The 13,812-nt window shown below is 38.2% G+C and overlaps 1 protein-coding gene across 5 annotated transcripts in view; it reads right to left on the bottom strand.

Moving 5' to 3' along the window:
- The window catches only part of LOC138697923 (uncharacterized), a 42,530-nt gene extending 29,665 nt beyond the window's left edge, over positions 1 to 12,865 (bottom strand). For 4 of the 5 annotated variants that reach the window (XM_069823530.1, XM_069823533.1, XM_069823529.1 and 1 more), the window contains exons 1-3: positions 12,741 to 12,865; positions 11,840 to 12,635; positions 323 to 427 (exon numbers count right to left, since the gene is read on the bottom strand). In XM_069823530.1, coding sequence (XP_069679631.1) covers positions 323 to 427; positions 11,840 to 11,899 — 165 coding nt within the window. In that variant the 5' untranslated portion in view covers positions 11,900 to 12,635; positions 12,741 to 12,865. The remainder of the gene's footprint in view (positions 1 to 322; positions 428 to 11,839; positions 12,636 to 12,740) is intronic. The other variant, XM_069823531.1, reaches the window with a different exon arrangement.
- Between the last annotated feature and the right edge of the window lie 947 nt (positions 12,866 to 13,812).

Here is a 13,812-nt window from a genome sequence, read left to right as displayed (position 1 = left end):
CGTTTTTTCGTGCATTAAGAGAGTAAAATCACATCTCAGAAATACGATGAGAGGAGAGAGACTGACCGCATTAGCTAAGTTATCCATTGTAAAGACTATGTTAAACGACATATCGGATTTTAATAAGATGATGATTCAAAAGTTTGCAACCTACAAGACAAGGCGCATGGAACTAATCTTTAAATAAGGTACGTTGCTTGGTTTATTTTTGTATGCAGCCCCCCTTAATTCAATACCCACGAGCCGCCACTGGATCCTTGTGTGCTTGGTTCAAGGAAATAGAAATGAAAAAACACACATGCCTTTAACTAAACTGACTCACCAACACCAGCCACGCCAGGATTATGGTGGCACTGCGCGTTGTGCAGCAGCAGCAGATGCAGTTGGTGCTGCTCATCACGGGACAGTCTTTCACACTGAACGCCGTCTAAAACAAATACAGTAAAGATATATAAGTGTTGCAGTGAATTTTAATAATTCCGCGCTTATGCATTGATTCATTCTTAATTTTCTACCCAAGGGCAGGTTCCTCACAGCAAACCCAGAATTCTCCAATCAATCCTCTTTTCGGCCTTCCTATGTCTCCGCATACGATCCATATTGTGACTTTTATTTCCACTTTAACCACTACACACCCGACAACAATGTGAATTTTATTCCCAATAATTCACCCTACAACAGTGGGTATTCCACTCAGCACAGCAATACAATAGTCATTATTGCACTGCACACGACGATTATGGCAATACACGACGTGTATTATTGAGAACAACAACAATGTACACCTAATTTTCAATTAATGTTCACAATGCACTATGTCCAGAACAAAACTGTCAGTTCTCAGTTCACAGTTTGTTTGCCTTGACTAGTTCTCCTAGCTCTCTGTTCAAGTTAACTGCACATCGAACTCAGGTCTTCCGAACTATGTTGCACTCGCCTCGTGGACACTGTCACAGTTCTGGACTCACTCAAGTTCACTGCACGTCGAACCCAGTTTCCCCAGATGCGGTTCACTATACGTCGGACCCCTGTCTTCCAGATTCGGTTCACTGCACGTCGAACCCAAGTCTTCCAGATGGGGTCCGCTGTACGTTGAACTCAGATCCCCCTTGTTCGCTGCTGTCCAAGGCAAGACTTGAAGGCTGACTGACTTACTCTCTGTCGGCCACTAGCGCTTTTATTTATTACACCATAACTTCTGGAATCTTCGATTTGCGTGGCTTTCAGAATCTTCGAGAGGAATACTTTCTAGATGTTTCCCTTGCTCTCTCCGCTCCGCGCCGTCACCGTAGTTCTCCTCCCCTCGCTCCGTACCGCGCTACAGCTCCTACCGAAGCTCGAGTTTCCGTTTTCCCGCGCTTCCTTCTCGCTAGTCTATCATGTGATATCTTCTTCTGTTCCGAACTTTTCTTCCAGTGCATCCTTCAGAGCATTGCGAATCATGCGATAAATTATTGTGTTTTGCGATGTTTTTAACCCTGATGCGACATGCGATAACACTTCTAGGATAATGTGATAATTTTAATTAATTATATCATTTCTCTGAATTCATTCCACTTACTTTCCATAGGAAGAAATTATTACATTATTCAAACACATTTCAGTTTTATTTAATTCATTTAACTAGCTTAGGTAGTGAGCACAAATTATAATTATTATAAAACAAAAATGTGTCTAGGCACTACCTTAAGAGCCGGGCTCGTGTACGCTGTGGTCTTAGTCAATAATATAACATAAAATTTACAGGGAAAGTTTTCTAAATACAGTAACTTAATTCAAGCCAACAAATAACATATAAGAGCCAAAAAAGAAAAAGAAGAAAGAGAGAAAAACACATTTAATATAAATTGACAATCAGGCAGAAGCCAGTGATATTCAATAAAAGGTAAAGAAAATGCACACATTTGTTAATATTATAATATATCATGAATAATTTTATAAATTATTTTTTAAAAACTTCAATTTTAAAATATTTCAAATTTGGAAAATGATTAGCAATTTTATTATAAAGTTTTGGTCTGAAACTAGAACCATTTTTAAGGGCTGCACTTGTATGACATTTAGGCTCAATTAATGGGAAAGTAGACTTTTGTCTTCGAGTACGATATTCATGTCGATTAGATTTATGTTTTACTTGATTTCTGTGATAGTAAGTTAGTAAACTATATTTATAAATTTCTTCAATGGTTAATACTTTAAAAGGTAAAAAAGGTAAAGGTAAAGGTATCCCCGTAACATGCCATGAAGGCACTTGGAGGGCATGGAGGTAGAGCCCCATGCTTTCCATGACCTCGGCACTAGAATGAGGTGGTGTGGTCGGCACCACGCTCTGACCGCCTTTTACCCCCGGGAAAGACCCGGTACTCAATTTTATAGGAGGCTGAGTGAACCTCGGGGCCGTTCTGAAAGTTTGGCAACGAGAAAAAATCCTGTCACCACCTGGGATCGAACCCCGGATCTTCCAGTCCGTAGCCAGCTGCTCTACCAACTGAGGGTTAATACTTTAAAATCTATATAATTGAATTTGTTGGGTAATCCATATTTTTGGTTAGGCAAATTTTTATTAATCTTCTTTGTAATAAAATTAATGGATTACGTGCTGTACAGATGATGCTACTCTACCCCAATTTATTATACTATATTATATCAATGATTGTACTAAACCTAAAAATATTATTCTCAATGACTCCTTAGTGATAAAATTTTGAAGTATTGTGAATTTATAAGTTGTCTTGCTTTTACTTGTACACAGTGGCGGCCGAACGCCATTCTGTCAAGTGGGGCACAACCTTAATGATGAACCCTGAAAATTAAAAACATATAAAACCAATTTATGTGCACTAACCTTTCTAATTCTTGTAGATAAGCTCCATGTTTCGTTCTTTCTGCGAGAAAAACCTCTATAACTCTATTGTTGAAGTTCGGAATAGAATGTACCATCTTTCTCTCAATTGAGAGCACTGCTACGCCCAGAGGAAAGTTAAATGGAATTCTAAGTGTAATTCACAGAAATGCGCTGATTCTCACTCGTTCGTACTCACAGATCACGGAACTGCCTGCCTTCTTACTACCGCAGCACTAGACTTGGGGAAACTCAGTTGAAAACTGTAGTGTGCACTGAAGGCGGCAAAACGCCCGCCAAGATTCTCTATTGTCAGTGACAAAGCTTTTTGAGAACTGCCAACTTCATGTATTGTAATGTAAACTTTCTTTTTTGGATACGATGGAAGCATAAAAGTTTACAGGGAGCATTAACAACATAACTGTGATAAATGAATATCTATATATACATACACACGTGATTTATACAATGAGTCGAGCTTGTAAATTAATAAACTTACATTTAACGTTTTTCATGTCAAGTTCAGCTGTAAAATGTCGTCTGCTATTCAGCAAGTATCAACACCCCTAAAAATGGCACGCAGCTAATTGGACTGTTCCTAAACTAAAGAGACTTGGTGGGCACGGCAAATACAGTGCCCAAAGCACACGGTCTGAGGCAAAGAGCTCAGCCTTCCTACAACTCGCACCCCATCCCTTCCTCGTCCATCGCTGGACACGAGAAGAGAGAGCCCATTTTATTACCTGTTCAGAAAATTTAGGTTTCGTAGACTACTACACATTCTGAAAACATTAGTAGCAATGAAAATGTGAAACACTTTAAGTTATTATTTCATAATGCAATTAAATATTATTACAATATAGTCATAATACGATAATAAAAATCACTGGGAGGGCACGTGCCCATGTGCCCCTTAATAAAAGCCGCCCCTGCTTGTACACACAAAATCAATTTGTTTATCTCAACGTAAACGCTGATCTATAATAATTCCTAAATATTTGACTTGTGTGGAAGGTGTTACATGTGGGAAATTACAATAATTATTAATGTTAATTCATTACATGAAATATTATGTATTAATAAGTGATAATTATTTATAGGTGGAGGTACCTTTCGTTGTTACAGAAAATGGAATATAGGTAGTTTTATTAGTTTATTCTATTATTCTATTATTTTGGTACGATTAACGATTTAAATCTGTCCGCTTCCGTTAAGATTCTCAATGGAGAGCCCGGAGTCTTCCCCAGTCAATACTAAAGTTTCCGTCATAGTTTGCTAATCATTTAATCACAATACTCTGTTCGTAACTGTCGATGGTGTATCTCCCGTGCGAGAAGTGATTGAAATTCTAATTAGTATTGTGTAAAGTTTGGTATTAAGGTATTATTATTATTATTATTATTATTATTATTATTATTACTACCAAGTGATTAGAAAGTCACGCAACATATTGTGAAACTGATGTAATCGGTTTTCCGTATATTGCAAGTGACAGATGGTGATAACTGAGACAAATAACCTGTGTACAGTTACCACAGCAGCATGGCGTACACACTGGAGGAGGGACTATTCATTCTGGAGCAGTACATGAGTCGGTTAGAGTCGTAACTCACATACTCCAAAAAATTAAAAATTGAGATACCGTTATATTCCCATGTGGTTATATGAGTAGAACACGATTCAGAGGTTAATTTGTCACATTTATTACATGATGCTTGTGTAAATAGGAGACAAACTTCCCGGTTTCTGTCAAAAGTCTAAAAGTCTCATGACTGACTGGATATTGTGAGTTCTGTTGTATAGCGCTTCTCGACCAATCACCGATCAGTATTTCCCTCCCGCTTCTCCACTTCCTGTTGTATAGAATAGGATTGTGGATGAGTATCTTGCATGTGCCTTGTTATTTTTATAAATATCAGTGAATTTAGCGGCTGTAATTAAGCATTTTTAAGTATAATATTATGGAAGAGAACGTATAACCAGTTGGAGAGAGAGGACGACCACGGAAATGTATTTCATCTCCAGAAATAACGAAAAGAAACCAGTCTTATATAAAGGAAACATCTTCCCTGGTAGACCTACAGTCAATGGCATGAACTGCATGGTCCCATCTCCAGATACAATGTCAGTTGTAAGGACAAGAAGGAAATGTGGCCTGACCAGTTTGAAGTAATAAAGAAAGTTAATAAGTTGGTAAATAAAACGGGAACTGATTATGCTGAGACTATGGAAAACTTGATTAGCGAATTAAAAATAACTTACATCGAACATATTGGTAATAAAAACATAAAAAAATGTGTTTATATTTTCTTTTGTAGTGCTAGTATATTTTATTTATTTTTTCTCCTGAAACATGAATTATACGAGGCGAATCCAGAAAGTAAGTTTCCCTATTAAAAAAAAACAACACACACTTTCAGGAAAACATTTATTGGCAACAGGTACAGCAATGTTTCAGCTATTTTTCAACATAGCCACCATTAGAATTGAGACACTTGTATCGTGGGATCAACTTTTGTATCCCTCTGTCGTAGAACTCTGCCGCCTGTGAATGGAACCAGCGTGTGACAGACGTCTTCAGCTCTTCGTCGTTGCCAAAACGCTCACCGGAGGACAGGAATTTCTTGAGATGCAAGAAAACGTGAAAATCGCTGGGAGCAAGATCAGGACTGTAGGGTGGGTGATCAAACAACTCCCAGCCAAATTCCGTCAAAACAGCTGCTGTGCGCCGAGCCGTATGTGGACGAGCATTGACATGGAGGAGCACTACACCTGCAGTAAGCATTCCACGCCTCTTGTTTTGAATGGCACGTCGCAATTTTCGCAGTGTTTCACAGTAACGGTCAGCGTTCACTGTTTCACCTCTTGGAAGGAAGTCAATGAGCAGAATGCCCTTCCTGTCCCAGAACACCGTGGACATCACTTTCCGTACCGATAGCGTCTGTTTGAATTTCGTCCTGACCAGAAATCCACTATGCCGCCAATGCATTGACTGCTGCTTGGTTTCCGGGGTGAACTGCGAAATCCAAGTCTCATCGCCCGTGACGATCCTGTCGAGGAACTCGTCGCCGTCACCGTGATACCGTTGTAGAAATGTCAGTACTGCTCCTAAACGTTGCATTTTGTGTTCGGGTGTCAGATTTTTCGGCACCCACCTGGCACACACTTTTTTGAACAGCAGGTGCTTAGTGATAATCTCATGCAACAAGGATCGCGATATCTGCGGAAAATGGCTGCTCAGCTCCGTAATCGTGAAGCGACGGTTCTCCATGATGCACTGCCGCACCAGCTCAACACGATCATCATTGATGAGGGACGGTCGCCCACTGCGCTCTTCATCATGGACACTTTGACGACCTTCGGAAAACTGCCTACACCAGCGACGCACCATCTGCTTACTCATGATGTTCGGCCCATAGACTTGACAGAGCTGCCGACGAATTTCAATTGGCGCAATGCTTTGTTCATTAAAGAACTTTATCACCGACCGAACCTCGCAGGCGGCGGGAGAAGGAATAAGAGCTTCCATTTCGGACCACTGCTGCCACGCTACTGGCACCAGGCGGGACCTGTCCGGCTGGCATATGATTGATACGTCATAGATCTGTTACGCATGCGCAATTGACACGGCTAATTACGTTTACTTTCAAGGGGAAAAAATCGGGAAACTTACTTTCTGGATGCGCCTTGTAGATTTTTTGGTTACACCCTTATTCCGGAGAGGTCTTCAATTCATAAATTCATAAAGTGGTTGGTACAGAATATTACTTCATGTTGATCGGAATGTTTGCTTCTTCTGTTGAGTAATAAAATGAAATTAGTTTGGCCATTTTACTTATGTTACGTCATCATACTTTCTGCTAGTAAAGGTAAAGAATACCTAAGATATGAACCAGTGACAGCCGTTTTTGTTTTACTTTCTTATATTTCAATGAAACTAATGTGATGGTGAGTGAAATGAGAAGGTAAACTTCATAGAAAGGAAACATTTCGATTTTTTTTTATTTCAGTGTAGTAATAAGATGCTGAGTGAATTTAACACGTGATGGCTGCAATATTTTGTTTAAAAACATTTTTTTTTCATTTCAATAAAAATAATTTAATTTTATCAATAAATAAACAAACCATTAATTACTTTGTATTAAAGAGATGTCAAATAGAATTATAAAATTTATCTATGTGCATTATATTCACATTTGTGCCAATTGTCCCTTGTATATACTTTTTAACCCCCCTTGGTCCACCGCGTAACCAAAAAAAGCTTGGTCCAGCTAGGGTTAATAGTATTAAAATATAGTGTGAAATGTCAAGAATTCATCTATAGAATAGAAAGTGTGAGATATTAAGTAAATTTTTAGTTTCACCTCAAATAATGCAAAGTTTTGGCTATGATTCTTAATATCTTCGGGAAGACTATTGAACATTTTTATCGCCATATGTCTCCCCTTTGATAGCATGATAAATTTGATGATGGCGTACGAAAATCATTCTTTCTGGGGGTATTTGTACTATGTATGGCTGAATGAGTTGAAAAATTTTCTTTATTACATAAGAGGAAATTTATTATAGAGTACTATATGTGCTGATTTGTTAAGGTCAGAATCTCTAACTTAAAAAAAATAATCTACATGATTCTCTAGCCATTGCTCCAACTATTATTCTAATGGCTCTTTTTGTAATAAGAATATATTTTTACTATCTGCAGAATTTCCCCATAATATTATTCCGTAGGACATAATGGAATAGGCAAAATATATATTGTCTTTAAGATACTGCTGTTTAAAATTGTTGTAACGACCTAATTGCGAAGCATGCTGAGCTACGTTTGGGGGTTATTTCTTTAATATGATTTTTCCAATTTACTGTACTATTAATATGCAGACCACGAAATTTGGTTGTTGATGTTTCTAGTAGAGGTATATTGTTGATAGTTGTGTCTCATGTTTCAGAGATTAAATATGAAGTGTTTTCAAATTGAATTAGGCCTATGTTAGTTTTATTAATGCTAGTTTATTGGTAAGTGTACTTGTATAATGAGTGATCACTTAACTTACATATATTCCGTATCTATTTGTAAGTTCGTTTCAATCTTTCAAATTATGGAAACCTTAGGAATGATGAAGCTGTCACTCTCACTACAGTGACAACACTTTGGAGCAAAATACTTAACCATTTTTCTTATTGCACTTAGCCTAGCAAAGTAACAGGAATGTTGTTTGGAAACAAAGCGCATGGTTGTTAAGGGTGTGATGTCACACTAATTTCGTCAATTATACGTTGAGAATGCAATCCAGATGACGTCACAACAACACACGCAGTAGAGGACGAGTATCAGAAGCAAAATGGTTCCAACTGTAAGTCTTTCCGCCACGTCCAACACAACCTTGTTTTCTATGTAAAGAAAGGGTCAGACATACAGAGATCTTCTATGATAACAGCACAAGATTTCAGAAAGAAATACGCACGTGTTCGAGTTCAAAAACTGTACATAAGTTTATGCAACACTTAAATATGAGTAATGTGTAATCCAGCGGTTCTCAACGTTACAGAGACCGCGGTCCGGTAAATTATTTTTCTATAACACGAGGGACCGGTCCCAACAAATTTACTGGTAAATACCTTTTCAATTCTTTTTAAAGTTCCTACATTTAGCTAACGCAAGTATTAATAATTACGCCCTAAGTATGACGTACATAGTTTTAAGATTTAAGAATAGTCAACATTTCCTGCGTGGAATCAGCAAGCATGAGTGACGTCACGCGGTGGGTAGAAGCAGTACTATAGTATATGCTGGCGCATGCGCACTCTCTGTTTTACAGACGAAGCTAACGGCCGCTATGCTTTCAGATTCTAGGCGACTAGTGTACCTATTAGTGGTTGAAACTTGGGAAATAACTTTATTTTCTATTTTAAGTGCATCTCTTTCACGCATGAAGAATTCCATGGGTTTGTTGACTAAATCTGAATGTTTTGTGTTGAGATCTCGAAAAAGTCGCGATGGTTTCATAGCTTCATTTCCCAGAACAGTAGCACAAATGATACTCTGAGGTCATGGCAATTGGTTTGTGTTAGGGCAGCGTTTCTCAAACTTTTTTGAAGTGGGGACCAGTTTTTTAAGTCAGAACAGTTCCGCGGACCACATTATCTTGTTCCTTTCGAAAGCAAATTTATCATTTTTGTAGCATATTTTAATACCAGTATACTTATATTTTAAAATAGAATTAATTAATTATAATACTTTTGTAATTATATTTTTGTAGCCAATCACAAGTAACTTATAACAAATTCTGTGCATTGTTAATTCATCGCTTGCCTGTTAGCAGTTAGTTTTTTGAAATCCTTCTTATATGGTACACGCTAGTAGTTGTCCACAGGGGCGGCTTTCGAAGGGGGGCTGCGGAGCTGCAGCACCCCCAGACATTTGTGGCTCTTGTCTCGTTTTATGTTGTGAAATACATTTATTATACATTCTCATTTAGCGGCTCGAATTATTTAAAAATTTCGCTCTCATTGACATGCAGGCAATCGTTAGTGAAGTCACTTCCTCCCCTGGTGCTGCCAGAGCGAAACGAGAGACAAGGACGGATTGGTGAAGCCATTTCCTCCCCTGGAGCTGCCAGTCTCGTCTCGGATGCTTTGCGCGTAGTTTTATCCCTCCCCCTGTTGTCCCTCGCCATGAAACCAGAGTTTCCAGGCGCTGCAAAATTTGCAGCAGTTTGTCAGTAGCGCGCAGTTTTAAATACATTTTCTTCAATGTTGTGAGTATAACAAGTGCAACAATGTTTAATTCTGTACAATATTTACAGTCTATTCAGTTCAGTACCTTAACAATTCAGGAGAAATGTGAAATTAAGTGCCCATCAGTTGAATCTCATAATGGAAAGAGCCGCTAAACAAAATAGTCTACAAAGCCGGCATATTTTTTGCTGATTTATCCAGTATCCCTGCTTTCTTCTCTCGATCTCCACACAGTCTGCATTAGATTAATGTGTTTCAAAGACAACTCCATCAGCTGGGGCAACAAGATGGAGTTTTAAAATAAGGACAGTAAATGTTGTTCATGAGAAGAAGGAGCCATTGCTAGAATATTTTCAAACCATAATGGAATCTGAAACATCTAACAACATCACAATAAATGAGGCAAGCGCCCTGGTGCGTACTGTTGAAGATCCTGAATTCAATTTCTGGCTTAGTTTTTTTTTCATTTATTGATGTATCATGTAGATATATTATACAACCAACTAGAACATCGCCAGTTAGATATTTCTAAGGCTCAAATCTGCATATAAAAAAATTAAGTTATGGTTTATTTCATGACATCGCAACTGCAGGGGTTATATCAGCGTCGCCCGTGTGCCAGAATTTTGTCCCGCAGGATTCTTTTAAATGCCAGTAAATCTACTGACATGAGTCCGTCTCATTTAAATACACTTAAATGCAATCGACCTGGGCCGGGACCGAACTCGCAACCGACTATGCTACCGAGCCCGACTCTGCATATCAAGCTTTGTTAATGCCATACAGACAATACGGAACAGTGCACAGTTGAGCAGCGAGATCTGTGAAAATGAAAACCCTAAACAGCGTCGTAAGATCGAAGGGATTAAGACAAAGGTTGCGGCAGCCAAGGAAGTGTGTGACCTCATTATCACACAAGCTAACACCGATTCCAGTTCATAGATCATCTGATATTATCTTCTATTCTGTGTCAAGAAAAATTTGAATGCTATAAAAGCTCATTTCCTGAAAATGACCTGAAGGTATGTGTGAAGCTTTTTCCAATGTTCGATAAAGACAAACTAAAAACGGAACTCGCTGTGTTGTATCAGAGACAAGAATTCAGAAATATCAGTGACGCAGTCAAACTCTTGCAGTTTCTTCTATCTGAGAACTTGCAGGCCTCATTTTCAGAAGTTGTGGCACTACTACGCATAGCTATCACCATCACCATACCAATGACAGCTTCCGAACCAGAACATTGTTTTTCATGTTTAAAGAGAATAAAATCCTATCTCAGAAATACGATGAGAGAAGAGAGACTGACCGCATTAGCTATGTTTTCCATTGTAAAAAGTATGTTAAACGACATATCGGATTTTAATAAGAATTTGATTCTAAAGTTTGCAACCTACAAGGCAAGGGGCATGGAACTAATCTTTAAATAATGTAAGTTGCATTTTTTTTGTATGCAGCCCCCCTGAATTCAATGCTCACGAGCCGCCACTGGTTGTCCATGTGTCTGTTAAATAGTGCCATTATAAATAATGGAAACCTGGCTTCGATCTGGATCATTGAAAAGAAAGGAACATGATGATACGCTTCATTTAGGCAGTACTAATAGTTCAGAAGCTGTGTGAAGAAATATATTAATTATAGTGCCATTAGAGAAATGTCTGGTTCTACTAGTAGCTATTCAAAGAAAAAATACTTTCGTAAACATAACAAGAGTTATTTGAAACTTGGATTTACTTGGTGTGGCAATGAGAGTGAACCAAAATCTCGGTGTATTGTTTGTTATGAAGTGCTTTCAAACGAGTGTATGAAACCCGCGAAATTGAAACGGCATCAATACATGAAAAGGTTCGGTACTTTGGTCCTCTGTTATGAATTCGGGTAGTCCCTGGCTGGGTTACAGGCTCAGCACCAGATATGCAGGGAAAAGATGGCGAGAAACGCCATGTTCATAGTGCTTTAAATCCTTCTTTTGTTGTTGAGAGTAGAGTGGGAAGAGGGTAGACGGGTAGGGTAATACATTTAATAAAATATTAGTACTGGGAGAAAACGTGTAAGGCGACTGCCATGTGTCATTTCCAAACTCTGAGATTTTCAGCTATAGTGTGATACGCAATTCATTTGAGGTTTTGTTTCTTCTGTCTTTTTTGAAGGACCACAAGGACAGAACTCGAGGACCACAGGTGGTCCGCGGACCATAGTTTGAGAAACGCTGTGTTAGGGCATTGTATGAAACCAGTTTGAAGTAGTTATCCATGTACTCACGAGTGACTTCAGACCTTTTCTTCTGTGTGCTGGTGTGCTCCTCTTGCTTATCCTGGACATCGCTCTGTGAACTTGAGGTGGATGCACCACTAGTTGTTGAGTCACAAACACCTTCAGTACGAAATTTCTTAATACCAAAATTAAGCGAAGTCCCCTGTCTTTTATTCATATTAATATTTAAATCTGTGTACCTATTACTTAAAAAATCACGACACTCGAGTAGTCAAATAAGCACTTATACACTGCCATGCAAACTTGCGAAGAGACAATATTAACTATGTTTATTCAGTATCGAAAATAGGATACAGAGTATATTAGTCTTCAATTTAAGTGAAGATACATTTTTTAATACTTCCCAGCTAATTGGTCACTGACATCTGCAACACAGATGTTATTTCGTTCAGTTTTTAGAACAGAGAATTCGCCGCCCATTGTTCTAATCGCCTTGCAGGAAATTTTTATGACCGGTCATAAACAGCGGTATTCCCTTTCCCGAATGTGGAGATATTTCTTCCAGATCAATAATTAATAAGTGGCTTGGTCGCAGATATTTGTTACAAAGATGTTATTTGGTTAGATTTTAGAATTGAGAGTTTACAGATGATCTGGATCTGCGCTTTTCGAAATAATCATGAAAATTGTTCTCCTAAGAATATTTCCACTATAAAATACTTATGCGTGAAAAATGCTTAGAAAAGTAGACTGACAAATTCCAGGAGAATATCTCTCGGCCCGGTATAGTTGATGCCAGGGCCGGTACCGGGCCGCGGCCCAGCGGTTGACAACCACTGGTAATCTGTGAACAGTAACCCGGGGCCGCCAGTAATCTGTGGTAACCTCGCAAGCTTCACTATTTTGCGGATCACTTAATTAATTTAAGCTTTAATATACATAGACCTACCTCATTCAGACATTCACACTCCTACAGTCGTTCAATACTTCAAATAGAAACCTCTTCCTTCGCACACTTCCTCGTTAATGGAGCTGCTGTTGTGCTCAGTGTTGCCAACACTCGGTGGAAAAAAGTGGCTACAACTGATCCCGAAAATAGCCAAAAGTGGCTAAAGTTTAAATCGCTAAAAACGATAGGCCTAAAGCTACGGTTTCGCTACGACGATCTTCGTCGAACGAACATCGCTGACGATTGAAATCGCCAGCGGTCATCGTCACAGTGTGGTTTCTTTACCGGCGAACTTCGTAAGTGGATAGTTTATTGTTTTATATAGTTGACCATGTTTGATCAGCTGATAAGTGGATGACAATATGATAACGTTATAATATAAGTTTTGCCTTGAAAAACAAGTAGGATCTATAAAGTAGTTAATGTCATGTTTAGAAATAGATAGCTATACAGAGGGGTCTTTTAATTAATTGATATTAAGACATCTTGAAAATGAACCCACCAATTTTAAGGAATATTTCAGACTTTCTCCCGAACAATTTCATTTTGTTTTAAGTTCAATTGAAAATTATATTGTAAAATTACCCACAAAATTTATTCACAACCAATAAGCCCAGCTGAAAGATAAGCATAACTTTAAGGTAAAAACCAATTATATAGAAACTTTATTTCTACTTTTTACAATGTTATTTTTTTTTCATTTAGGAGCATTTATTTAGGAAATAATGTTACAAATAAAAAAAATAATATGAGAAGGAGGTTGTTGCACTTCTCTCCTTTGCTCGGCATTCCACTACTTACTATTTCACACTCAAACTTTTGCTTCAGTAGCTAAATCTGCCGCATCGTGTGTCCAATTATGAATCAATTTATTCAATTGTATTAAAAGTTCTGGTTGTTGCAAAATATAGATTTGTTATTGTTTACAGTGGTTCTTCTTTTTGGCTCATGTCGAACAGGGATTTGTGTTTAATCAATTAATATATCGCCCTCATTAGTGAAGAAATTGCAGAAAGATTTCTGTTTTACAGCCATTATGTTATGTATGATGTATAAATCACATGTTATTAAA

This window comes from Periplaneta americana, chromosome 4 (assembly GCF_040183065.1).
Source record: "Periplaneta americana isolate PAMFEO1 chromosome 4, P.americana_PAMFEO1_priV1, whole genome shotgun sequence".
Lineage (NCBI taxonomy): Eukaryota > Metazoa > Arthropoda > Insecta > Blattodea > Blattidae > Periplaneta > Periplaneta americana.
The sequence above is the reverse complement of the archived record's forward strand: the minus strand, read 5'-3'. Positions and strand labels throughout refer to the sequence as shown.